The sequence below is a fragment of the Chroicocephalus ridibundus genome, chromosome 7, assembly GCF_963924245.1.
Source record: "Chroicocephalus ridibundus chromosome 7, bChrRid1.1, whole genome shotgun sequence".
NCBI classification, from domain to species: domain Eukaryota; kingdom Metazoa; phylum Chordata; class Aves; order Charadriiformes; family Laridae; genus Chroicocephalus; species Chroicocephalus ridibundus.
In genome coordinates, this window is record NC_086290.1 from 37,030,045 (window position 1) to 37,056,926 (window position 26,882).

At 38.8% G+C, this 26,882-nt stretch overlaps 3 protein-coding genes across 4 annotated transcripts; 1 reads left to right on the top strand and 2 right to left on the bottom strand.

Moving 5' to 3' along the window:
- Positions 1-301: 301 nt before the first annotated feature.
- OSGEPL1 (O-sialoglycoprotein endopeptidase like 1) lies at positions 302-9,718 on the top strand. 2 transcript variants are annotated; one of them, XM_063341628.1, is made up of 7 exons: positions 302-951; positions 1,592-1,979; positions 2,887-3,091; positions 3,175-3,323; positions 3,842-3,972; positions 4,584-4,655; positions 5,772-9,718. In XM_063341628.1, the coding sequence occupies exons 1-7, from the start codon at positions 740-742 to the stop codon at positions 5,863-5,865; spliced, it is 1,251 nt and encodes a 416-aa protein (XP_063197698.1). In that variant the 5' UTR covers positions 302-739; the 3' UTR covers positions 5,866-9,718. The 2 variants fall into 2 exon arrangements, with proteins under 2 accessions (XP_063197698.1, XP_063197699.1); XM_063341629.1 differs by having other exon boundaries at positions 1,597-1,979.
- A 145-nt stretch (positions 9,719-9,863) lies between these two features.
- On the bottom strand, positions 9,864-18,909 carry ASNSD1 (asparagine synthetase domain containing 1). The gene is made up of 3 exons (XM_063341627.1): positions 17,428-18,909; positions 14,881-15,062; positions 9,864-14,065 (listed from the first exon to the last, which is right to left on the bottom strand). The coding sequence occupies exons 1-3, from the start codon at positions 18,907-18,909 to the stop codon at positions 13,804-13,806; spliced, it is 1,926 nt and encodes a 641-aa protein (XP_063197697.1). The 3' UTR covers positions 9,864-13,803.
- ASDURF (ASNSD1 upstream open reading frame) lies at positions 18,863-22,305 on the bottom strand. Its single transcript, XM_063341630.1, has 4 exons — positions 22,096-22,305; positions 20,527-20,580; positions 19,915-19,990; positions 18,863-19,002 (listed from the first exon to the last, which is right to left on the bottom strand). The coding sequence occupies exons 1-4, from the start codon at positions 22,192-22,194 to the stop codon at positions 18,932-18,934; spliced, it is 300 nt and encodes a 99-aa protein (XP_063197700.1). The 5' UTR covers positions 22,195-22,305; the 3' UTR covers positions 18,863-18,931.
- Between the last annotated feature and the right edge of the window lie 4,577 nt (positions 22,306-26,882).

Genomic DNA, 26,882 nt, shown 5'->3' on the forward strand with positions numbered 1-26,882 from the left:
AATTCCTTGTGTTATTTGCACGGGAGGTGATAACGGGCTCATTTTTTAAAATAACGACCCTCACGAGGCTATGGCAGCCCCTTGAAAGGCCACTGTTTTGTGGACGAGTGGAGCGAAGGGACGGACGCGGGGAAGGGCGCGGCTCGGCACCTGCGGAAGGCCAATGACTCGCCCGCGGCCGCCTGAGGTTCCCCCGCGGGTGCGGCCGGCCCCGGGGTGACGCCCCGTGACGCGGCGGGAGGCGGTTCGCGGCGCGGTGCCTCCGGTGGGCCGGGCCGCGGCTGGCGGAAACGGGCCGCTCGGAAAAAGGGGAGGTCGAGGGGCGTGAGGGGGCGGGATATCGCGATGGCGGGGCGCAGCGCCACTGCGCCGTGACAAGCGCGGCTGCGGCCGGCGAGAAGCGGCCCCGGAGGCGCCGCGGTGGGGCCGGGCCCGGGCCCGGGCCGGGGCCGCTGCTCGGGGGCCGCTCGCTTGTGGCTTGTGCCCCTCCCCCGGGACCGCAGGTGAAGGGCTCTCTTGAGGCACGATTAAGGTAAAACAAAGACATTAGCTCCCAACTCTTAAATTATTATTATTTTTTTGTTGTTACGGTCTTAAAAATCATGTGTGGTCATCCATAACTTTAAAAGCAACACCGCCTCTTCAGAACATCAAACCACAGCACCTGCTTAGAGACCCTCCAGTAATAATAAACCGTACAGTTCGTTTCTAGGCGTAACCGCCACATAGGTTTTTAGCAATGAACAGCGTTGCCAAAAGCCTTCTGCCATGGGTTAAGCGCGGCCGAGCTGTGTGGCTGAGAAGCAGCTCTGCGCGCGCTGGAAAACAGCATCTTCGGAAGCTGGTTCTGGGCATAGAGACCAGCTGCGATGACACCGGTGCTGCTGTGGTGGACGACGCTGGCAACGTTCTGGGAGAAGCGCTGCACTGTCAGAAGGAAGTCCATTTACAGTAAGGGTATTCTTTTCTCAGGGCTTTTGCCTTAATAATGATTTTACTGTTTTTCTTCCTTGTAATATCATCCATATAAAAGTCTTCTCTCCTCCAGAAAACTCACTGAGAAGTGGGGAGGTGTAAAGACCCGGCTCTTGGGCCGTACCACATCTGCTTGAGATATTATTAAGTATGAGGAAAGAAAAGCTGTGCGTTTGACAAGTTTCCTCCAGTATTTTCTTTCAAAATGAGACAGATTACTTATCTAGCTTGAATTAAAGATGAATTCATTATTTTAAAACCACTAAATGTCTCAAATTTTTTATGGGAAAATTAATCAAATATAGGCATTGTTGGCTAAGTGCGTGAACTGACAAGTGATAAGTTACAGACATTATTTGGGAACATCATTGAGATACGTTTAAGAGTTATGCGTACCAAAAAAGGGCAAGTTAGATCCTTTTCTGACCTCCCAGCAATAATTGCGCTCTCTTCAGGGCATTGATGCTCTTTACGCTAAACAAGGCATTTGAGAACGTACTAAAGAAACAGCCGGGTTGTGGCAAGGTTTAAGAGGTGTTTGGAATCTATTTTTATACCATTCTATCTGTTGTGAAATGCAAATGTATTGTGATTCTTTGTTGCTTTTTTTTCCTAGAGCAGGTGGAATAATTCCTGTGGTGGCACAGCAACTTCACAGAGAAAACATCGAGCGCGTGGTGAAAGAAGCGCTTAGTGTCAGTGGGGTTTCTGTACCTGAACTCGCAGCTATCGCAACGACAGTAAAACCAGGACTTGCCCTAAGCCTTGAAGTGGGGCTGCAGCACAGCCTGAACCTGGTGAGCAGGTACCAGAAGCCCTTCATACCCGTCCATCACATGGAGGCTCACGCGCTCACCGTCAGACTGACCCATCGCCTGGACTTTCCCTTCTTAGTTCTGTTACTCTCTGGAGGCCACTGCCTCTTGGCAGTAGCACAGGGAGTCTCAGATTTCCTTCTGCTTGGGCAGTCCATAGACATAGCGCCGGGTGACATGCTGGATAAGGTAATATTTCCTTACATAAGCAAATCTAGGCTTTTTTTTTCTTTTTATTGCAGTTATCCTACACAGCGGTAGTATTATCATCAGCCTGAGGGCAGTAATACAGTGCAATGTGAGCTTTACTTAACTTTTTTTTTTCCTATTTTGAAATACCATAGATATAAGGCACGAGAGGCTGTTAAAAATCTGTGCATAGCATCAGTTGTAAATATGTAAATTAATAATATTTTTAGCAAATAGACAACATAACCAAAACTGGTGTTGGAATTTTCATTGACACCCATTATACAAACAAGTTTGAGAAGACTGTGATATTTTAAATGTTTAAAACAATACGTATTAAAAATACTTCTTAATATTTCTGTTATTATTTCTTAATATTTCTTAGCATTTTTTTCAAAAACAGTTTCAAAAGCCTGTTTTGGCTTTCAGAATCTTTGTGGGTCACTGAGGAAAATCTGTAAAATCAGTTTTTACCAAAAAAAAGTTTTTACGAAACTTGCAGTTTTGTTCTTAGAGTTTTTGAACAGTATTTGTGCGTATTAATTAAAAAAGTGGAAGAGCGAGTGGAGTCAGAAAGGGAATTGTTGAAACCGACTTTGTTCCTGTTAATCTGGTAATAACAGAAAGGCTGTCCGTGTGTTTCCTATAGCATAAAAATTGGGTGAGTAGTGTTTCCTGCAAAATTTGTTGATCCTCATGTTTGCCCAAATTGTTCTAGAATTGCTCCGGGGGGGAGGGGAATCCAACTGGTCGATGTCTTGTCCTTGTTGTGCCCCATTTGTAATTTCACGTTGGAGTGGATTTTGTGGTGTCTAATTTTACTCCACGGACGCCAATACAGTGATGGAGTTGCGGGAGGAATTAATTTAGCTCTCTGTGCTGAATCCGTTGTTTATTATCTCCTTAGGTGGCAAGGAGACTCTCTTTAAGAAAGCACCCGGAGTGCCGCAGCATGGCCGGGGGGAAGGCGATAGAGCACTTGGCTCGAACTGGAAACCGGCAGCAGCACGTGTTCAGACTTCCCATGCAACAATACCGTAACTGTGACTTTTCTTTTTCTGGACTTCAGAACCTTGTCAATAAAGTCATTATACAAAAAGAAAAAGAAGAAGGTATTTTTAAACGAAGTCAGATGCAGACCATGTTTTTCATGATCTGTACCCAGGAAAACCCATTTGATCGTACATTTTTATAGGTATTCAAGAAGGCGAGGTCCTATCCTGTGTTAAGGATATTGCAGCTGCTGCCCAGCATGCAGTGGCCGCTCATATTATCCAGCGGACATATCGAGCCATGCTGTTCTGCATAAAAAATAGCATATTATCATCAAAAAATGCAACTTTGGTGGGTATACATTTTTTTTTTTCTCCTTTTTGTATTTGGCTGTGTAACGTTATTGGAAGATGCGGATGACTTGTTATACTTTCTCCCTGACAGCTGAAGATGTCAGTATGTATTACATTGTGAAAATACCAGGATTAAAGTAATAGTTATATAAATATTTACAATAAAGTCTTTCATAGTTTGGCTTTAAGCGAGAAAGAGATTTTCTTGCCATCTAATCTGACCTTCCGTGACAGTTTAGGCCACATAATTTGATTTAGTGCTCCCCAATACTTGACAGCTGTTCTGGTTATAACATGCTTTTATTCAGGAATCTCTTTTAGCATAATAAACTCACTTATCATACTATTTTCTGATATGTTTTTATCTTCAAAGATATGTTTTAATCTTCAAATGCATTATTTATTGCTGTCTTCAGAACTTCATCTGATAACCTTTCTTTAAATAGGATGTTAGCTGCGTGTGACCCATCAGTACTTTTAAGTTAATGCCTTTTTCCTTTGTGAAACTGCTGTTAGGTTGTATCAGGAGGAGTTGCAAGCAATCAGTATATCCGAAAAGGTCTACAGACTTTGGCAGATGCAAATGATTTTGCTTTACTGTGTCCTCCTCCAAGACTGTGCACCGACAATGGTGTTATGATTGCATGGTAAGAGTTGTTTCTCTTTGCGTGTGTTCATAGAATCATAGAATCTTCATGGTTGGAAAAGGACCTTTGAGATCATCGAGTCCAACCATACACACACACACACACACACACAAAAAAAAACACCAAAAAACAACCAAACAAAAACAAAAAACCCCAACAACCTACAATCTTTGCCCTTCAGAGCATGCCCTGAAGTACCAAATCTAGAGGTTTCTTAAATGCCTCTAAGGATGGTGACTCAGCCACCTCCCTGGGCAGGCTGGTCCAGTGCCTGACCACTCTTTCAGTAAAGTAATTCTTCCTAATATCTAATGTAAACCTCCCCTGCCACAACTTCAGGCCATTTCCTCTGGTCCTGTCATTATTCACCTGGGAGAAGAGGCCAACCCCCACCTCTCTACAGCCTCCTTTCAGGTAGTTGTAGAGGGCCATGAGGTCTATATGAGAACATTCTATAATGTTCTTTAGAATAGAATGTTTTAAAGAACATTCTATAATGTTCTTTAAAAGCTGGCATCAGAGTCAAGAACAACTGCGTATGGTGACTGAACCACACACGCATGTTCACGTAGTTACGACGTACGTTTTCACATCCTTGCTTTCTCGCTTAGGAATGGCATTGAAAGGTTACGTGCAGGACTTGGTGTTTTGCATAGTACTGACGGCATCCGCTATGAACCAAAGTAAGTGCCTCAATTAATTCACAGTCTGTTTCTTCACTTACTCGCTATGGCCAATGAAAGCGGGAGGGGGTGTAGACTGGAAAGAGGAGCAGAAGCTGATGAGGATTGCCTTTGCAGTGCATATAGGCTTTAAAATTTACCAGCACGTCCTTTTCAATGTAGTTGTGAAATACAAATGATCGTGTCTGGCATTTACATTTGTTTTATCTCAGAAACTTAAATTAGCATACATCGTAACAGTTCTATGTGCTTCCCTATTACCGTTGTGGTATGGGAAAACTGGAGCAAGTTAAGCTGTAATATGCTCCCCCTGGCTACTCATTCACTGTAGACATAAATCAAAATGCTCCAGGTCAAACTGTCTATTCGTAATGAGCAATCAAGTCAAAAAAAGAATTTGACATATAACACCGGATAATACTGGGGTTTTTTTTACTGATAATACTGATTTTGTTAATGACTTGTTCTATAGATTTAAGTTAATCTAGGCTTAAGGCCAAACAGAATTCTAGCATTTCAAAAGTACCAGCTGGTCTTAAACTTGAATTTTTTTTTAGGGTTTTCCCCTTTATATTTCCAGGAAAACAGACTCGGAAGGTCCCAGGACAAAAAAAAAATTGTTTTATAATTGTCACATGAAAAATGATAAAATACTTTTCTTCAAAAATAACTTGTTTTATGTATCTCATTGAATAATCAATCTCATTGAATAAAATACTAAGTTTTATTAGCTGTAGACTATACATTCTTTAAGATACCCCAGAGATACCTGTGAATCTCTAGTATGTCTTGCATTCATCAGTGAGACGTAAAATGAATTATCAACTAAAATCACAATTCAAATAAAAAAATGTCCCCAAATGAAGGCTTTGAAATCACAACTGTGTTTCCTGAATTTGGAATGACTACAAATGCCAACGTTTCCTCAGTGTAAAGAGGTTTCTAGGTATGGCTTCAGATGGACCATTTTCACGGTCACAGAGTTTAACAGTGCAGGGAATCTGCAAAAGTGAAAAAAAAAAAAAAAAAAAAGAAGGTCTGTGAATCTGCACATCTGTGTGATTTGGAAATAATATTAGTTATTTTTAACACATACATAATTTTATTATTTTCTAGAGCTCCCCTTGGAATTGATATTTCAAAAAGAGTTGAAGAAGACTCCATCAAAGTGCCAAAACTAAAAAAGAAGATACAATGGTTGGCATCTTAAAAAATAAAATAAAGTAAATGTAACTATAAATTGTTAAATAAAAACCGTTTCAGTGCTGTTACATTTACTGACAGTAGTTGGTTTACAAGTGTTGAAGATCACCTGTCAGAGAAATCAATGCTGTGTGCTGTCACCAAAATGATTCCAGTTACCGCTCCACAAATGTCTGAGTTCTAAGTATTAATTAAAAAAAAAAAAATTAAAAGTGCACTTTCTGATAAACAAACTAATTTGTCTAGTGAACTTAGGCAAATGAAAACATTTTCAGTGTTTATACTTTGTAACTTATAATAAGGTGTTTACCTATTTATAATGTATACCATATTATAATTCAACAATATAAGGTTTTAATTGACAGTACGTGTTGAAAAAAAAAATGAATACTTTCCATGATTGAAAAGTTACAGAAAGTGAACACAAGAGAGCACAGATTTTCAAGATGATCTCAATGTGTTAGCTGTGCCAGTACAACTGAATTTCAACAGTGCCTAATTTGCTGCTGCTGGGGTGAGAAGCCTATTATACAAAATTAAAATGTTGGGGCCTAGGGCTAGTGCCCTTAATTTTCTCCTTTTTTTATAAACAGCTCAGTAAAGCTAATCACAGTGTAAATGAGATGCAAGTTCTGAGTTTTGATGTGGATAATGGGTTATTTGACCTTGCCTTTTGATAATAAGTATAATACACTTTTACAGTATTATTCATTACAATGGTATTCACTGGAATAAATACTTCAAGTATTAAGCATCTCTTCAATAAGAGTTTTCTAATTTGTAATGCGTAAGTTTAAAATTGCTTCCATTTAAATACAAATAAGTAATTGGGATTTGCGGGACAGTTAGACAAACAAGTTGCCTGTTTTTCTAAAATATTTTAATTAATTCTTTTTTAACTTGAAGACAAGATGTAACACATTTACAAGGTACACGCGTTATTTTTTTCTCCAGTACTGAATTTTTGGAAGGTTAAGATCCCTCATTGAGTGCAAACCACTGGAACAAGCCATAGTATTTACATTTTGTTTCTGGAGTCTGATTTTCATGGGATTTCAACTACAAGTTAATTTTATCTTTTGGTAATTTATCTGTATCGTTAAGTAGTTTATCTTCTTGGTAAAATAATACCTCATTTAATAAATTTCACTACCACATTTCATAGGCCACATCCAGCAGTATGTTTATACGTCTGGCTCACTGATTTCAACATACATGAAAGACTGGAATTTGTGAAACAAACAGCAAGCAAAACCTTTTTCCTCCCCCGCATTACCTCTAATCTCTCAGTTATCCCAGGTTTTAGTGCTGGTCGTACCTTCCTTGGGATCAACAAGCCAGTCAGTCTTAACTGCTCGAAAGTCGCTCCCTCTTTCCAAATTTTCTGAACAACGAGGGAGAAATCCCTAAATAGCTGGGTTTTCTGATACGATAAACACTAATAAAATCCAGATACAGTGACCTGATCACTATTATGTTTATCTCATCTCAATTAAGTGTTTAAGAGAGAACACAGCAAAAATGATTATTTTTTTTATTAAAAAAATACTTAAAGTTCTTCCAAAACAAGTACACATGAACGATGCCCCATGTAATTATATGAAAGATCTTTTGTAATATTTAAGTGGACATGTCTTGTAACAAGGAATTAGAAATGCTTTTATGACAATTTCCTGGCCTATCTCAGTAAAACAGATTACACGGTTGAAAGTCTGTGCTCAGTGAGTCGTTATTGATGGCGTTTTGATGACCTGTGATTATAGAGCACACAAGGTCTCGAAAGGTTTGCTTCAATGTCGCATTCTGTGCGTTATTTTTTTTTTTAATTTGTGCCTGAAAATTGAAAGCACAAAAGGAAGCGCTGAAATGGCAGCTTATACCCTTTTGAAAGCAGCTGCTAACCCTTCTGAAAACCTACTTAGAAATATGATGATCTTTGGTTTAAAAAAAAAAATCAACAAAATAAAATTCAGGACTCTAGTACACTTAAAGACAAGCAAATACAAAATACCAGCTAGGAATAACGAGGCAGATTTGTAGAACGGTAATGGAATCAAATCTATTATGAATCAACAATGTAGTTAAGGCATGTGTTTGGCCTTTGTTATAGGAATAACACATAGGAGACAGGAAATACAGGTTTGGGAATTTTTGCTGTAGTGAGCCGCTGACTGCAACGACAAAGGTGATGCACCAAAGAACTCTCAGTCTACTAAGATGTGTTATGAAACCAGTGTTCACTTGTTCTTCATTGCAGGAAGGATTAAAGTATTTAGCTTCATTTGCAGGAAAGGATTAAAAAAAAAAAAAAGAAAAGCTTTCTGTTTTAAGGAAGCTTCCTTCTTCGTTAAGGAAGTAATGGAGCATGTTTCCTATTGAAATGGATTCCTCAGTCACTGCATGTTATGTATTAAAATAACTTCGAATGCTCTGCAAGTATTTTATTCTTCACTTAGAAAAAGGCTGTAAACTAGATGACCTCTGGAGATCCCTTGCAGCCCTACACTGCTATAACATACGAGGTACATATACCTTGCCCTCATTGCTTGTTAACCTCCTGGATATTATTAAAACCCCCAAAATGTAATCATTTTATATCACTTCAGGAGTCATTGTGCTTTTCAAGTATATTCAGTAACCGTAACAGTCAAACAATTGGTAAGATTTTAAATCTAAAAATAATTTAATCTTGAAATTCTCTCTTCGTAAGCTATGTTTGAATAAGTTTGAGAGTATTTAGTACAATTGAAAACATTTACTTGGAATTTAATATATCTATACCAAGATAAGTAGTTTTCTTACATGAAATAATACAATCACAATAATACAATGCCTCCTATAGGACATTTTACAGTGCTCAAGTAAGGGAAGAAAAAACCCTCCAACCACAATCTCTGCTTGTTTACAATGTAAACCTTAGTTTTATAGTGCTTTTGTAAGGATATTTTCACACGCTTGAATTTAAAGCATGGAAAAAACCAGGTTCTTATTTTGATGAACGATGATGCTTTTCATTTGTTTCTGCAGAACTTTTGTTTCCTTATTTCCAGAAAAAGTAACTGCATTATGCAAAATAGTCACACAATATTTGGCCACCAACCCTGGATGTTGCCAGCAACTGTACTATAGGTACAGAATTTTAACTAGTGTTTGATAGTATCATTTAATCTGTTAAAAAAATAAATCAAACTGGAATGAAAATATATTTTATTAAGCTACAAAAACGTTTATTCCTCTCAAACCTTCACAGTATACTCAGCAGTTTCAGTTAAGTAAATGCCAATCTCACATCAGAAAGGACTTGTATTATTTTAAAGACTACACTATAGTATCTGTATTACTGTGCACGTTCCTTACCTCTTACCATCAAATTCCATCACTGGAATGGGGTAGCGTTCTCTACCTGGCATATTCATGTCAAACAACTGAGCCTTAGAGCCCGACGCGCGACAGGCGGCCTGTGAGAAAACAGTTACTGAACCAGCTGTAAGGATTGTTTACATCAATACCTAACTGCCCACTTCCTTAAAATGACCAACAGAACTGCAGCTTCACCAGCCTTACCAATGATCAGCAACCAGGAAGCTGAAGTACAATTTTGATTTCATTTCACGTTTAAAAGTGCTTTGTCTCATGTGCACGTCACAGCAAATTAAACCCGTATCTAACGAGAAGCATCCCTCAGGGACTACTTTATACCTTGTCAGGTGAATCCGTTTTGTTCATTCCTCAGACTACTATTGTGCCATCCAGAAAAGCCACCTAAAGGCTGGGCTGCTTGTAGGGCAATGCTGCCCTTAAGATTAAGGTATCTTGTGCCACCTTGTACGGTTCAGTATTAGCAGCAAATATTCTTCCAGCATACTCACAGAAATAAGTACTGAACACCGTATCAGCCAGGTCTATAAGAACTAAGATAGCCAAGTAACAACATAGTCTAGTCAAAACTATGAACTCCTGGATTAAGCATGTTTTCCCTTATCTCTGATGCTAATTGTAACCAAGTACAATATTCTGTCATGATTTATTAGCTGCAAAGACATACACACACGCACGTTACAAGACAGACAGCAAACTAGAATCACGATCTCTGATGAAATATCCTTTACTGACAGAGTACCAACATCGAAATCAGTTCCCCCATGGACATAAAAATACTCTTTCTGTGCATATTGAAAATGTTGACATTTGAAATTTGGTCCAAAAAACCCAAATGGTTCTCTTTCAGTTTTAACTCCACAAGATATAAAAAAGTGGGGTTTTTTCTTTCTTAGAAGTAGCAATAAGTCAATAGCTTAAAACACTCAAGTTATTTTAGTATTTAATATAAAAGATACATATATATATATAATTTAAATACAAAAAATCTGCAAGGTGTGATATTTTGGAAGATAGAAAAACATCAATGCAAAATTTGAATTTAAAAAATCAGTAAATTTAGGGTTTTTTACTGGAATATGGCTGAAGATGTTTACTTAAATTTGGGCATTCCACCTTCTTTTTAAACCCCAGTAAAAATGGAGCTTAAGGTACTGTATATTCCTGCAGATAGCCGTGATTTTTTCCAATTATTTCTTCAGAAGCTTTTGCTGAAGAGATAGCCTCTGCTGCAATCTGGTTTGGTTTGTATCTTAGTATGCCTCTGTTGATCTTACCACATTGGTGAACCTATTCGCCACATGAAACCTAAACACATTTTCATGTAGCTTCACTTCTGTAGTGCAAGCGTCAATTTAAATAGCCTATTATCAGCATATTGCATAAAGACTTTTTTTTACTGTACTGTTTGGGTTGTAAGTTGGATCTTCGTTCGTATTTTCATCATAGGTTTCCTAAAATTCATGCTTAGTGGAAATATCAAGAATATCAAAATATCCTGCAAAACCAGGAATGAGTAGAAAAACCTAGAAGGTGAAATGAAATATTTTAGAACGCTATTGTTGCCTTCCATAAAAATACGTTTGTACCACCTAAATGCAAACATTAGTCTTTATTTTTAAAAATGTATTTGTAAGATGCACTATAACCTGATAGTATTGTTATTAATACACTGGGAACTATTACTTCTATGTAAGTTAGAACATTAAAAGATTCTTTTGTCTCTAACATCATCTTTTTTATTATATAACAAGGCAACTAATTTTGAATCTTAATTATACAGATATGGTAAATGATATAAATAGAACTACGTAGAGTGTTTGGGGAAAAAGTATATACACACGTGTCTTATGAATTCTTCAAAATACATCTCTTAAGCCTGGAGCTCTTGTTATTCTTAGAGAGAGCTTCCGAGTACTGAGGACTTTTGGAAATCCAACCAATAACTTAAATACCACGGTGGATGCGGAGCTTTTTTGGAAATGCGTGAATTTACAGCACTTCATATCATCTTATAATTTTGCAGGAGATCCAGCGATCTATATTTTTTTCAAGTAATGATCCCAGCTTTAGGAACGCCATGTATAAGCTACATGCAGTATCAGGTATTTTTTTAATGGGAAAGTTTTCGTACTCTCCTCCTGAACAAAACTCTAAAAATATTTCCATCTGTCTGGGTTTTCCCATCTGTATCAACGTTCATTTCAAAGCACTCTAAGATCCAGACACATTTCTCTTTCAGTATGTATGCCCTAAGCTTCTACCGTGTAGTCAACACTGATAAAAATTTGTCCAATTTTTCTATCAGCTGGAGGAATCTGACACGAAGTACTGTGATGATAATTTGCATCTGAATTTATGGAAGGTTTAAACAGCAAATTCCAGCAGCCAATTCTCACAAAATCTGATGGACTTCTTAATAATACCAGCACATACCTGAATCCACCAGTGCTTCCAAAGTTGCTGTCTGGGTACACAGATTTTTTTAGCTGGCCCAGCAGTCTCTCTCTGGGAATCTCTACTGAGCGCTGTCGCTCATATTTTGAAGCCAGCCAGCTAGAGGACACAGTAGTAATTAATTCTTGCTACTTGCTTTTGTCAGACTTTGCAGACAAGGCACTAGCATTTACCTGTGCTACTGTCTGACAAGCGGGTTGCCTTGTCAGCTTATTCAGCTCTAGGCAACGCTTTTGTGAGGCCCAAGTATTCTTCAATATTCTCCAGTTTCTAAAATACAATACTTAGAGGGGCTAAAAAAAACAACAACAAAAAAGAAATAGAATATTATTTAATCAAGAACTATACTAGTATTTGCAAGAAAACAATAAATTTCTTAAGGATGAGATTAAAACACAGTAATGTTCCTGTAGGTTGCTCCAAAATGTTATAGAATGCGACTTAAATACATCAAGTATTGAATTTAAAATAGCTTTTTTTCTTTTCCCTCTCCCTCTGGAACCAAACGTGGTCAAGAGACTCTACAAATAATAGTATTATAAATAATGATAAATTAATTTCTCATGAATAACTGGATAAAGTTTGCCAACACCAAATTATATGTTTTCTTTTTAACCTACCTAAAACTATTTAGAATCCTTCCAAAATTATTTCTCATGTTTCCCTAAATATTAGAGGCCTCTTAGTTTGGAACAGAAACTATTTGCCTGGGTACAAAAAGCGCAACTTTTTTTCTTAGTGGCCTAGGTGACACATAACTCCTAGGAACACTCCAACACTACTACAGAGATAACACCTAATGAACAGTAGTTGCATTTCATCAGCCTCATTTTTCCTCTTGGTCCAACCTCCACCTGCTTTACAGCAAGATGCAAGAACTCTTGCAAACATCCCAGGGTAAGGTACTAGGGAGTCACTTTCCTCAGAGCACCGGTAAGAAATCTGCCAGTGCTCTGAAGCACTGAAAATTAAGTTTTTTTAATATTTCTTTACAGACTTGAAAAATTATTTTGAAAACCTACTTACACCCTTAGAGAGACTTTGTAGGAATCGATGTATTATGTTTTGTATGAAAAGTGATTATTTTTTTTCTGGTATGATTTTTGATTTCTCCACTTACTTGGACCAACAGAAAAAATATAATTGTGAGGTAGCATGTTGAGTACTAAGCTCTGACCTTACCAAAAACACTGGAGAGCATGTACCCAGTTTTTCTTACGTTAACTTTGCAATCCTTCCATACGCAGTTAGAAAGACAAGCTAATTCAAGCTTTTTTTCAGAGGAAGTCCATTCGTATTTCTACCCCATGATTGCATCGACATACTTTTTTTTTTTTTGAAAGAGGGATCTTTTTTGTTTTGTTTAAAAGAGATCTTACTTGAAGTAAAAGTAGCAGAGCTAAAGCTAAAAGCAGAGGCAGCAAGCTAGGGAGCCAATGATGGACAAAGAACAGCCTGGAGGGAGCTTCCCAGTTTCTCTGGGAGCAGAGGTAGCCCCAGGCTGCGGACCACTAACCAACGCAGTCCTGCAGAACTGGCTGAGGACTGGGAGGCTGCACAGGATGGTCCCAAAACACCCAGGGCGTGTGTGGGGTGTCTGTTTCTCAAGTACTGAAAGGGCAAGCATGACTCTTAGAGGGCAGATCTCTGAGGTGACAAGGCCCAAGACCCTCAGCTCTTTTTGCCTGTGGCAACCCAGGCCAGCTTATCACTGCACCCTCCCTTCTAAAACCATAACCTGAATCCTCTCCTAAAGCACAGCTGCAAGACCAGCCCTGTTCTACACCAGAGGAAAATCTACCGTACCGAATTCTATGTACGTGACAGATTGGACAGATTCAATATGCTTTTTGCGCCACTGACATCAGTTAGGAAGGGTGAGAAAGCCAACCTCTGGCTATCCTGTCTTCTCCAGAGCCCAGTATTCCCTTCCTCCCCCAAAGATGGATTCATAGTGAGTCTCTAGTAGAAGTAGACATCTACACATATTACTTTGATGATTAATAATAATGTCCAAGTGTGTAAAAAAACCAGACCAAACATTCTAAGAAAACTCCAAAGATTTACTGAATTTGTATATAGAATAAATGCAGCATCTCAAGATGTAGCTTTATAATTCATCTACTGAAAATAACTTCAGTCTGCTGCATGTGTCAGATGCTTTTTCACTGTTGTTCTCTAGTTTTGCAATCCGAGATCCAAATTGTACAGCCCTTTTGGGCAAAACGGTTGAGGCTGTAAGGCCAAGCTCCTTGGCTGCAAGGCGTAGAATCAATTTCTCACCAACTCCTCGAGGTAAAGTCAAGTCAGCTTTTTCTGAGATGGGCAGAGAATTGAGGAATGAAACAACTTCTTCATCAAGAAAAGGAAACCTAAAGGAAGACAGACACGTGAAAGAACTCTTCAAAAACTTCATACTGTATGTATCTACACTGTAACTTTGAAACAAAAATATTCACACAACAAATTCTGACAACATTCCAAATTCCAAGCATTCATATCTAATCACATGCAAGCTTAACAGCATGGCCTGTTCACCACTGCAACTCCTAAACTGAACACATGCAACTAAGAACCGATTTGGAAAAACACTAGCACAAAGATCACGTGAAAAGACCTTTCATGCACCTGTTTTCCAGTAGCAGAGACTGCTACTGGACAACACCCAAGGAATTTTTTACAAGTTGGTGGTAGCATGGAGGAAGTAAACACAAATAAAATGATTCTTGAACTGTTCTGACTTAACCAGGAAATACAGTAGATATTGATCATGCCTTTACTGCACGGGCAGGAATACATGGCTTCTATGTTACACTGTCATTGTTCAAAGTCACTCCCCAAATGACCGCACCAGAACACTTCAAAGTTGTGCAGAAGACTGTCTCACTTAAAATAATAAAACCAACTTGATGTTGACTATTTCAACATCTGTTCTGCTTCTTAAAACTTGCAGATGGAAATCCAATGTTCAAGTTGCTTAATTTGCTTAAGTAACTCTTCCACAGTACTACAGACCACTTCTTAAAAAACAAAACCAAAAAATGCCACAAGACAGTGCATATTAACGAAACTGCAACAGAACTTAGAGACAAAATGCACAGAAGTTTCAATTAAGTTTTCTGTTGGAGTGTTAAAAGCAGAATCTAACCGGCAAAACCAGTTTTGCTTCATGTTAAAACAATAATACCTGGCTTCTTTTCCGTGATCGCCAATAATCCTGTCATCTCTACCAAGATTTCTAGAAGAAATGCGATCTAACTCCATTTCAAGTTCTTTATTCAGACCCTCTAATCCATATTTTTTGAAGCAAACACGGTGTCGAGAATACCCAGCAAGCTGTTCATCTGCTCCAATTCCTGTAAGCACAACCTAAGAAAACAGAATAAAAGAAATCTTTCTTAATATCTATACAAGCTAATAACACGTAACAGGTCTTAAACGTTTAATTACATTTTAAGGAGAATAACTTTAATACACATCTTCTAAATATATTACATATGATGATGGGATGTGCTTTACATATTTGCAGAAACAGTTCCCAATAAAGTCAATGGAAACTTGAAATAGGTTCACAATCAAACCTAAAAGTACACACCGAGGCAAGGAAAAATCATGAAAATAATGTTGTGTGCATCACAAATACACCAATATCTTTGAATAATGTCTTTGTTTGTTTCTGTTACAATAAACGGCATTTGTTAAACACCAGCCTTTATCAAAGAAATTGTTGCCGCAGATTACGCAGTATGTTGTAGGTTTTAAACAGTCATCTGAATGTACTCTCAGATTATTATTAATTTACCAGCTACTGGGTTAATAACAACTGCATTATACAAAATAAAAACATGCCATATTGTTCTGTCTACTCAATGATAATCACATAAAATGCTATCAAAAAAACCCATTATTACGTCTGGTCCACTACTGTGCCTTCAACAGCAATTCACTACAAAAGTGGAAGTCTCTTAACATAAACAGTAAAGCATGTTTTACTAATCTGACACCAGCTAGCGGTCAACTAATTTTTTAACCTGTGCACAGTAGTAAGTAACTAATGACAGAATGATAATTTTGCTTTGTGTTTTATTAATTCATGACTCATTTCAACATATTCCAGACCTAAGGTGAATTTTTATGTTGTGCAAATCTGAGATGCACATCCTTAAGTGGATCAGTCAACTACATCAACTGTGTTCTACAGCAGTAGTTTTTACGCAAATTATTGTGTGTGTTGTTAGTGGTTTTTTGTGCTTTTAAGATCTAGCAATTATTAGAAAAGCAACAGAAGCCTCAAAAAGCAAAGGCAGCAGTGGACTGCAAACTCCTGAAATTAAAGAATTTATTCTTCCCTACGCAAAGCATCAGGAACTGGGAAGTGAGAAATAAGAATCAAATTCCCAAGAAAATAACCTAGTTATTAAAAAGATTTTACTTAAAACTACGTACATGAAAATAAGTTACGAAAAAAGAAAGAACTGCTTTTTGTAGTTCTGCCATTCAATCATACTCTAATTACAAAAGATTCCAAGTAGTCATGTTTTCTACCATTATTAATTGCGATTTTATCACATGCTGTGCCTAAGTAACAAGCTAGTAATTTTACAGCCATTGGGGTGCTGGTGTGGCGGTGTGCTCTGCTCTCCCCTGTCTCCCCCCCTGCCCAGCCCCAGCTCCTGCTGGAGCCACAACCATCAGTGGGAGTTATGAGTTGTTACCAGTTGCACCTGGGCTTTGGGGGATGGCTGGCAACACTGTCAAAACGCTGTCTGGAGTGGGGACTTAGATATTTTGTTTACATGCAAATATGACTATAAGTCAATTATCTTACTCTATAAAATAGCGGACAGCCCAAGAGCCCTTTGAGCTCTCCTGCACGGCAGTAGGCTGCATGCCAGGATCTCCCCTTGAGTGGGGACGCTCGCTTAAGGTTCTGCTCCTCAAGGCTGAGAAATTCCTTGCCACAACAGATTCTTGCTAAGTGGTTAACAGCATGCTGAACTTTGAAATCTTAACTAAGTGATCTAAGGACTGATTGCACATATATAATCCTTTAGACATAAACCGCTGAACAAGTCTGGGACTAGGATTGGACCTAGCCGCACCTAGACTCCTCTCTGAGTTTAGAAAGCAAGGGGGTCCTTTCTGAACCTTGTGACTCAACGGGAGGGTCTCCCTGACAACTTGTCTGACCCTGTCCTCTATCCTCTATGCAGTAATTAATCAAGTGTACCTTTCCACTGAATCTCGTAAAACACTGTCGCATTCGCTACTAATGTTGTTAAATCACTGTTTTATGTTAATAAATATTTCACCACTACTCTCTTACAAGTAAAGTTAATCAATCTGCCCACAACAGCTAGTACACAACAACAGTACTTAATACTTCATTAACATGTATCTCTAAACTCGTTAACCTATGCAATTTGGATTGAATAGCAGTTACCCACTACTGGAATTGAAACACTGAAAATGATAGATGATTGTTGTTATTTTTTTCCTAGTCACACTGTTGCTTATTCAAGCTTAATGAAAAGCTACACACATTACCTGACAAAAGAACTGAATGCAGTTTTTAACTCCAGAATTACACAAAGATCATCAGTACAGGACTATCTGATATTTTGCCACTGAATTTCAGAAGCCTTATAAATATTAAGGACCCCTGCTGATTTCTAAAACAACATAACTGTTTTTACATTCATAGGTGAAGCATAAGGCAGAAAACAATCAGTACCTTTGCAGGACTTTTGTATGGTTTCAATCTTCCTTGGTTAGTAATAAAACCCTCTCCCCTGGAAGCAAACCAAATTGCACAGCCAATGCTGTCATCCAAGACTGTATCCAGTGGATAAATTAAGTGCTTAATGCTTTGTTGTCTCATTTTTTTCAATTCCTCTGGTGCAACATTAATTTCCACAAAGTTCCAGGTTCTTGAAGGGTTAATGGCTTCTAATTCTTTCAGTCCTGCCCTACCAGTGATTCTGTCCGGAACATCAAAACAAGATAAATGAGCACCAATTTTAGCATGAAGATCTTTACAACTTTCTTGAGGACAAAGCAAGTCAAGCTGTACTTCCTGGTTGCTATGTTTTTTAGTGTTACCCTTTTGCTTAGCTTGTTCTTTTATCATGAAAGCTACATTGAGAAGATCAATTGGTTCCTCCAAAGGCACATGTTTATCAGCGAGGGCTGCAATAACCATAGAATCAACGCCACCAGAAAAGAGCACCGCAACATGTGCTTTCCCATTAGACATGCTTGGAACTTCTCTTGTTTTCTGATCTTGTTCTCTAAAAAGAGATAAAACCCGTCTCTTCACCGCTTCATTCAAAACATCAATAAACTGATGGACTAATTTTTTCTTGTGTTCCTCTGCAAGAAATCCTTGAAGGGTTTCTACAGAAACCGTATGGATAATGTTGCTAATATTACTGTCCAGACGTTCACCTGAAGCTTCAGAAATTGTTTTATTTAAGGGCATAACTGGTGCTCTGAGACATAATTTTGATTCATTCATCATGAGACGTACATGGTTTGGTAAGTCTTTTGAAACTTGGTCCAGAATGTTAATGAATATTTCTTCTACTGCTACCTCTGTGCAGCTGTACTTCCATGGAAACAATGTTAAAGACAAATATGTAGTCGATGCACAGGCTTTGAGATCAATTTTGAAAATTCCAGATGCTGGGACCTCTTTCCACTGGTTACCCGATTCAGAATGAACACTTACAGATGTGAGACAGAAAGCACTGTCAACCTCATTACTGAATTGCCAAAGCAAACTGCGACGACCAAAATAATCTCTACCAAACCATAAACAATGTCTAGATGCTTGATAATAAATAAAAGACCATGGACCCCGAAGTGATGAAAAGAGTGACAAAATGTCTGCTTCACTACTGCATAATGCGAGATGATGAAACATTACTTCTGTGTCATTCTCTAGATCTCCTACAGGCACTCCATTGAAAATTTCTCCATTCCAAAGAAAAATATTGTTATTGGCATCTTCCAGAGGCTGAGGAGTCACCAGTCCCCTCAAGTGAAGTACATGGCCAGAAAACAGACACTCATAACATGGATCAGACACAGTTTTTATCAACTGTTGGCTACTGTCTGGTCCTCTTCTTCTAAGACGGCAGAGTATGTCTTCATTAAAGAAATCATGAATAGCATGCTGGCTACACAAGGTAACAATGCAACAAATACCACACATTGTGACTTTGAATTCAGATAGATTATTTCTTCATTTTAATCTTGTCTGAATTTTCCATCTCCTGATGTGCCTTCTTTAATTCATCTAATGTATCTGTGTAAGAGAAAAATACACAAATAATCAGCTTCATAAACTGATAAGTTTATGAGTGAGTTTATGAGTAGTTAAGAGTGTATCTAAGAAATGCATAGCTCCAGCCACTTGTTCAATTAAAGAGATAAACATGAAATGCTAAGTAACAAAAGTGCTATGTTTGTGTTACATCAATACTATAGCTCACTGTAGCTTATTCCTCTTTAATCATACAAAGATTATGAATTTTTTTTCTCCCAAAGAAAGCCACAATGCAAGTAGAAGAATTAGGGGAATGGTCAACTATTGACTATATGATCAGTATGACTTACACATTTATAATAAGAAAAGTGAATTGTCAATTAAAAATATCAACACTATCAATCCAAATCAAAGGAAACAAAATGAAAGTAGTAATTGTTGATTCCAGAAATAAATTTATACTTCTAAATTTATACATTTCTAATGTTTGTACAATCATCAACCCTATCATCCATTCTATCTTCATAATCCCACAGATCCATTCTTTCAACTGCCTAAAGATTTCTAGCTTAATCTCCAGTTTAACTTGTCATTATTTTCTTCCTACTCATCCCATGCAATTTTTAGACTTTTTTTTTTTATTTATTTAAAGGACAAAGGACTATACAGCTTCCCAAAGCTGAGAACAGTGACCCCTCTGTGGGGGACTTGCTCTTTGTACATCTTCAGCTCTTTTATCAAATCCATATATCAAATGGAAACACTTTCATATTTATCCAATCCAGAAAAACAAGCACGTGTCTGAAGTCTACTTTGTATTTGATATACAGTTGCCAGTTTTTCATTGCAATATACCTTAGAAATCATTAACAGCTACAAATACAGCTTTTAAATAGCTAACTATTTGATCAACTTGATCAAAATTAATCAATTTGATCACTGCAGACTTACTTTTGCATTGAGATAGCATTTCTGTTCGGTCTACAAGGAAGAATATGTTGCTATTGGGTTGCTGCCTGTAAACTTTCTGTAAAACAAAACCAACACTCCATTAAGTCAAAGCAAAGAACTCCAGCAACCACACTGCAGCAGAAGGTGATGCAGGTCCACCGAGATACCCATCTGACATAAAAGTGAAGGGGTAAGTTCTACCCCGACAACACCAATACGCTAATGTCGTACCATCAAAAACATTCCATGATCAACGCATAACTACACTCCACTTCTCTTTTCCTCATATGTGAGGGATCACATTCTATTTTAAAATATACACATGAAAAGTAAGAATACTTCATGAAGTCTTCTGACCAACTCTACCATTTTAATGAAATGTCAGATAAAACATAAAAAGGCAAAAAAACCCAAAACCATACTGTGTTACAGTGCACAATTGTACATAATCAAATCATTTGGAGGACAAATTATTCTGAGAACATCTGTACCAAAATCTGTATTACAACAAATTAAAGAGAGCGTGCTCTGACTTTGTTTCCCCTCTTGTCTCTATGCTTATTTCTTTGATGCTAAAATGAAATAGTCAAAAGCAAATTAATAAATACTTACACGGTTCTTCTTCAAATTAGAAAGCTCATCAACTACAACCTTCTGCTCTTTAATCTGAAAGGCAAAAGATGCACCTCAATTTAATTCTTAAAAATAAACTACTGTATTATAATCATGATGGTGAAAACGCTTACTGATATTTTAAGACAGCTACAGGCATACGTAGTTGCTGTTCTCTGCATGGACCATTGAAGACAAAGTGCTAGTAGACATAAAATGAAATACTAAATAACTGCTCTAAAAATGGGTTATCTTGCACGAATTGATATTTCTCCTACCCTCGAAAGCAATCACTACTGGGAAGCCAGAGTACTTCTAGCTATTTATAATCAGAGATCACATTTTTCCCCCAGGAAAAAAGAAAACATGCAAACAACTAATAAAACATCAAATAATAATTAGAAAACAAAATTTAGCATAATACCTATAGCAGACATTATAATCACTGGTATTCTCCAGATTCAAAATGGAACCAATAAAAACCCAACCCCCCTAACACTGCACTAAGAGCAATGGAAGCCTTTCTATTGCTCTGGAGTTTTGCACAAACTTCCTTAGTGGGATTTACCACTCTGTTCGACAGCACTGGCAGAGGTGGCAGATATTCCCAGTTTCTTTTACAATGATAGCAGTCAATTCTAAAGAGCAATCAGGATGACTATCATAAAAGCCAATAAAATAGAACAAAATCTGGTCAGCAGGCACCTAATGCTTTTTGTTAGAAACAAACAATACGGTTTTCTTTGTTCTTTTGTGTCTCCTGGAATTGGTGCAAGAGTAGAAAGCTGCCCCAGAGCTAGGTTAGCATACAGAATGTGGCATACAGAAAAGACAAGTTTTCCAGCAGCTACATCAATAGCTTATATTCGCAATTCCAACGGACAAAACAGCAGTGTCATTGTTTGCTATGGACTAAACCAGACACTTAAGCATAACAGAAATTACAACCTGCAATACTCTTATATCCTAGCTTTGTATCTTCCCAGTCAATCAAAAATACCACTGACTTTATACAACATGGCCACATGGAAAGGAGGTCATTTTTTGAGGGAAAGCAGTTCCATAGGACTTGACAGATTTCATCTTGAAGAAAGCTATTGGCACTACGGAAAATAGAGCAGATTTACGAGGAGTGCCAGCCCCTGTGACTGAAATCCCCTGGGACTTTTTGAGCAGGTACAGCTGAAGCAGGTACTACAGAGAAGAACCTCACTGCAACTCACCTGACATTTCAAGCTCAACTCGGGGCTGTAAGAACCAAAAAGCTAATTTGCCAAGAGAGCTAACAGCGACGCCGACGAGCTCGCTACACGACAGCCGGTCTCCTCCGAGCCCTACACTCAGAACCCGCATCACCACGGCCCCAGCTTCCGGACAGGACTCGCCCACCTCTCCACGCTGATCACACCCGAGGTCACAGGCTTCGGGGGGCCGCCACCCCTCGCATCCCGCCCGGCAGCACGGCCCTGGACGCGCCTCAGCCCACCCCACGCAGCCGAGAGCACCGGGGGGATACACGGGGGGGGACGCGGCCCTCCGCCCCACTCCCGGAAGGCCGGCTCAGCTCACCCTCCGGCTCAGCTCCTCCTTCTGGCGCAGCTTCGCGCTCTCCCCCCTCTTCTCCTTCTCCTCCTCCTCTTCCTCCTGCCGCAGCGCGCGGCCCGACATCACCACGCGCACAAACCCAACGGCAACTGCGGCAGCTCCGCGCGCGTCACCCACCCCGCCCCCGCAACGGCCGGCCGCCAGCCGCGGCAAGGCACGCGCACAACAGGCCGGCGGGGGGGGTGGAGGTGCGCATGCGCGCGGCAGGGACACGCCACGCGCAGCGCAGATCGGCAGGCGTAGCTGAGCACGCGCGAGCCGTTAAGCGCGAGCGAGCGAGGCTGTGGCTGTCGCCCTCGCACCTGCAGCCGTTGGCGGTAACGGACCAGCGGGCCCGCTCCTGCCGGCACCGGGAACCGTGCGCTCCCCTCGTCCGTGAAGTATTGGCAGGGTCAAGGCGAAAAAGCAGTTCGGAACAAGGGCTGTAAACTGGGCCTTGCGGAGTGTGAAGGAGGGGAAAGAAGGGAAAAAGTAGAAAAAGGAAGTGCTTTGCCTTGGAACTGTTTGGTGTGGTGGTGACCCTGGACTGGCGTCAGATAGTTAACTAAACGGTATTCCAGATGAGATATGAATTATGTTTATGGGTATTAAGTTTATATGCCTTCCTCTTATTTCCTCTTAATATGTCTCTTCCATTCTACTATAGATATATCGCAGTGACACATCTGTCTTCCTGTCTTTATAAATACGCCAGGGAAGAAGTTGTTTAAGTGTCAGGATGGTGATGGCCTAAGGACAAATAGTACTGTCATGATTTGCTATCATAAATAAATCTAGGCTGAGAAGCGATAAAAGGAGACAACTACTGTGACAAGAAGGTTTTGAAAATGTCTTCCAGTAGCACCAACGAGGAACAAAAAATTAGAGTTTGATTTACTTATGAAAGGAATTATATATGCTCAGATCACAAAGTTAATTGGTGAATTAACTGCATATTGCAGGAAATCGTAAGTCTGATTTTCATGGAAAATAGATCATATATTAATGACTTAGTGGATATTGTTAGGGAGTTTGGGTAAGACTTTGTCAAGGTGGTTGACGTAGGAACACTACAATTATTTCTTGGTCTCACGTTGTCCCTTTCCCTCTCTAAATATTACCATGTAATTATTGTAAAGACTCAAGAGCCATTGCAAACTTACAGACTGCTATCAAAAGCTCAGTTAGGATAGAAATGTCATCAAATCCTGTAAGTCCTTATGCTGCTGACTGCACTGCAAATATTATGCAGATCTTCAGGAATTATTTGAAATATTTGTTACTTTAATAAGTGAAGTAGGATTGTTGACTTTTGCTGCTTTGTGATTTGTAGCTCGCATAATGATGTGTTATGTATTTTGATAATACTTAGAGCTTGTAAGCAAGATAACACCTGGTTTTGGTGGTATCCGTGAGCTTGGTTGGAATGTCTGTGGTGTTGACTGACATTTTTAGCAGTGGTAGAGGGAGACCGTGGATTTTGGCTCCTAGTAGAAACATGAAAAAAAGAAAATTTGGCTGTAAGAATATTTAACAGTATAGTAACTTGCAAATGTTATGCTTATTTACTTCAACAGAAAGAGAAACTGAGGTTACATAAAGTTTCATATGTTTCATAAAAGGTCATTCTCGCTTTTCCTTCTACCTTCAGCCACACATTTCTGCCTCCACCCTTGCATCAACATGGCTGCTGGTGGGATTGTGTAGTGAGACAGGTTATGTGGTTGATCCGGCTTTCTCTGCAGTGTTCTCTTATGTGGTTCTGGCAGTCCCAAAGGAGAATAACTGAAGCTGCTGGGAAACTGTTGCCTAGGGGTTGGAGAGGTTCTAGGGCTTGTCCTTCAAATCCTACATGAAATACGCATACCTGGGTCACGTACAACAGTGTTGATGCTATTGCTCTGTGTCCTTTGTAGTTTGTCACTCTTGTTCTGTGGAGTAATTTGTTTAATGTGAGTACCTCCCAACTCTCTGCTGCCTGAGTGTTTTATTTGCTATTGATATGTTACAAAGGTTGATGATCAAGTAACCCAGAAGTCAAAGTATAATTACTGGTAATCCTTTTCATGTTCAGTAATAAATACAGTTAATGTTTATTAATCAAAGATTCATCACTCTATTCTTGAGAATGTTTCATCAGTTGGCTCATAAGAGTGATAATAATGGTCTTGAGGCAGGATAACAAATGTGGAATGTTTTCCACTTCTGGTCTTACCGCAAGTTGCTGATTCTTCTACTGATATGGAATGTTCTTTTGGTAACTCCTTTTCAAAATGAATGGATTCCTGCGACATGATTACTCCTGAAATTACCCACATTCATACCCATGATAAGAGCAGCTGTGTTTAAAAGTCAACAAAGGAAAAAAGGTCAGCACCTTTTATCTCCCTGTGCAGAGCTGTGACATCTTAATTCAACCTTATTTCAGGACTGCTGTAGTTCTGTTGTTTGCTATGCGCTTGCACTGTTCTTCGTGAGAGGTGGTGAGGTGGCTCAGGAGCTGAGCTGGCTAACAGCTAAGTGGGCAGAGTAGTTCAATGATACATCTTCAGTCGATCTGCTTGGGTCTGTGCACTTCTCTTGTGCTAGCTCAGGTGCTCTGAACTGTTTTTGGCACAAAACTGTTTTGGGGAGGTTAATAACACCTGACACATGTTAATAAAGTATCAAGGATATTTCAGAGTCTTTTGAAGTCCTCACCTTTTCAGCATCTGGGATCTTAAAAAATATATAAAATAATGCAAATTACACAAAAAGCAATGTAAACAGTTACAAAGCAGACAGTCCCTACCGATGCCAGAAAATATTTTAAGTTGTCATTGTGTGTCAGCAAACACATGACCAAAAATGAGTATCCTCAAATAAACAAGCTCAAGCTCTGACAGGCTGTTGTTAAAAAAATGCTGAAAATGTTAAGCCGTCCTTCAGAAAACTGCTGTCAGTCTTGAAGACCTCTTTTCAAGATGTTCGCAGTATATTTGTATCAGATGATTTTATGGATGTGGGTGGTACAGAGTGGCATTGATAATGCCTTTGGGGCTTGGCAGTGCCTAGTTTCCATGCTTTGCCGAGAGCTAGAAATCTGCATGTACTCAATTCTGTATCTAAGCTGATGCTTGGTAACATGTTAAGCCATGATAACTTGATAGTGGGTTCAAACTTGAGTCATTTACTAGGTTCAGCTGTAAGTGACTGCAATCTGAGGAAACTTGTCATGCTTTAGAAGAACCACTTTGAAGGCCCTGGGAACTAAACAGTAGCAGGACAATTGTAGCTCTAATGTTGGCCACAAGAGAGCAAGCTGAAACTGTGCTGGCTGTTCGGTGAATCCACACATAGTCAAAGAAAGAATGGCACCTGGGATATAAGACAGGTAGATGAGTTCTCTAGAAGGGGGAGAGCATGGTCAGAGGGTATTTGCAATTATGTTTTTTTGTCTTTTTTGAACATTTTCAGTTCTGATAGTGGGTTATTTTGTATTCAGACATTGTAAATTCAGAATCTGCATGAGTGAGTTCTGAGATGTAACACTGATTTTTACATTAACTTCTCAGCTGAACCTACATTTTAATAACTTACTAACTCATACCAGTCTAAGAAAATTAAAATCAGTGAAATTAATTGGGTTTGTTTTATTCTGATTTGATTGAGACATTATGATTTGAAGGGAGTTAGCTTAGTTTACACAACCAGGGATCTGAATCTATATACTGGAATCTATGTAAAGTTCTGGTTTGTTTCCTTAGGTTAAATATCTAGATTATCAGTTGCGTAAGAAAACTTACAAACTCTCTAATCATTCTGCTTTAAAAGTCCTATTACTGCAAACAAAACATGAAGTCTGAGCACTTTTATGAGCTTGAATTACAGTCGGTTTTTTCAGTATTTAGTTCTGATACACGGTTAAAACAATCTGGAAAATCCTTTGCACAAAACTTCTGTATAGGTCTGCATCTGCATAGGTCAGATGCATAAAATTACTAATTTTCTAATTAAAAGCAGAATTTCATCTCCTTCACATAGAAAATTTTAAGGCAGTTGTGAAAATAGCTGAGAATTTGCATGGCATCAGTCATTAATTTTTACAATCTGATTTCATGCCTTAGAGCTGCTAGAAGTATTGGACCAAGCACTTTGCTTGTAAAATATGCCAGCATAGTCTTTAATCTGATGACTTAAATAAAAGAGGGTTTAAAAATAGACTTTTTCAAGTCTACTCTGTGTTCTTCAGTGTAAAACTGAAATAACTCTCATGAATACAAGGACCTTTCTCCAGGTTCCTGCAGCTGAGAACATGGTTTGACCTTTAATTCTCATAATCTTTCCTTCCTTAGTGCAGAACACCTTGTTGTGCACTTTGTTAGAGTTTAGAAGAGAGTTGAGAAGTTTCTGTGGGTGGTAGTTTGACTTAGAAAGGTAGAAACAAAAGATTGGGGTTTGTCTCTTGTTTATGAACTCTTTTTTGTTATAGAGAGTTCATAATCTAGCACGGCAGTTCCTCACGTGCTTTGAATAACCAACACACAGGTTTACTATGGTTGCTGTCTAGTTTGAATATGGGATCAGATTTCCAGATATACATTTTGAGCAGTGAATGTTCAGGGATCTTAAAAAAACCAAGTGCTCTGTCTTATAACAACTAATGTTTTGTTTGCAGCATGAAGCTGGAAGTCTGGTGGCTGAAAGCCCTCCTGTTGATGCCACGAAGGAGCAGGGGTATGAGTGACTTAGAACTTCTTGTGAACACCGGATGGACCTATGCCTTATTTGTG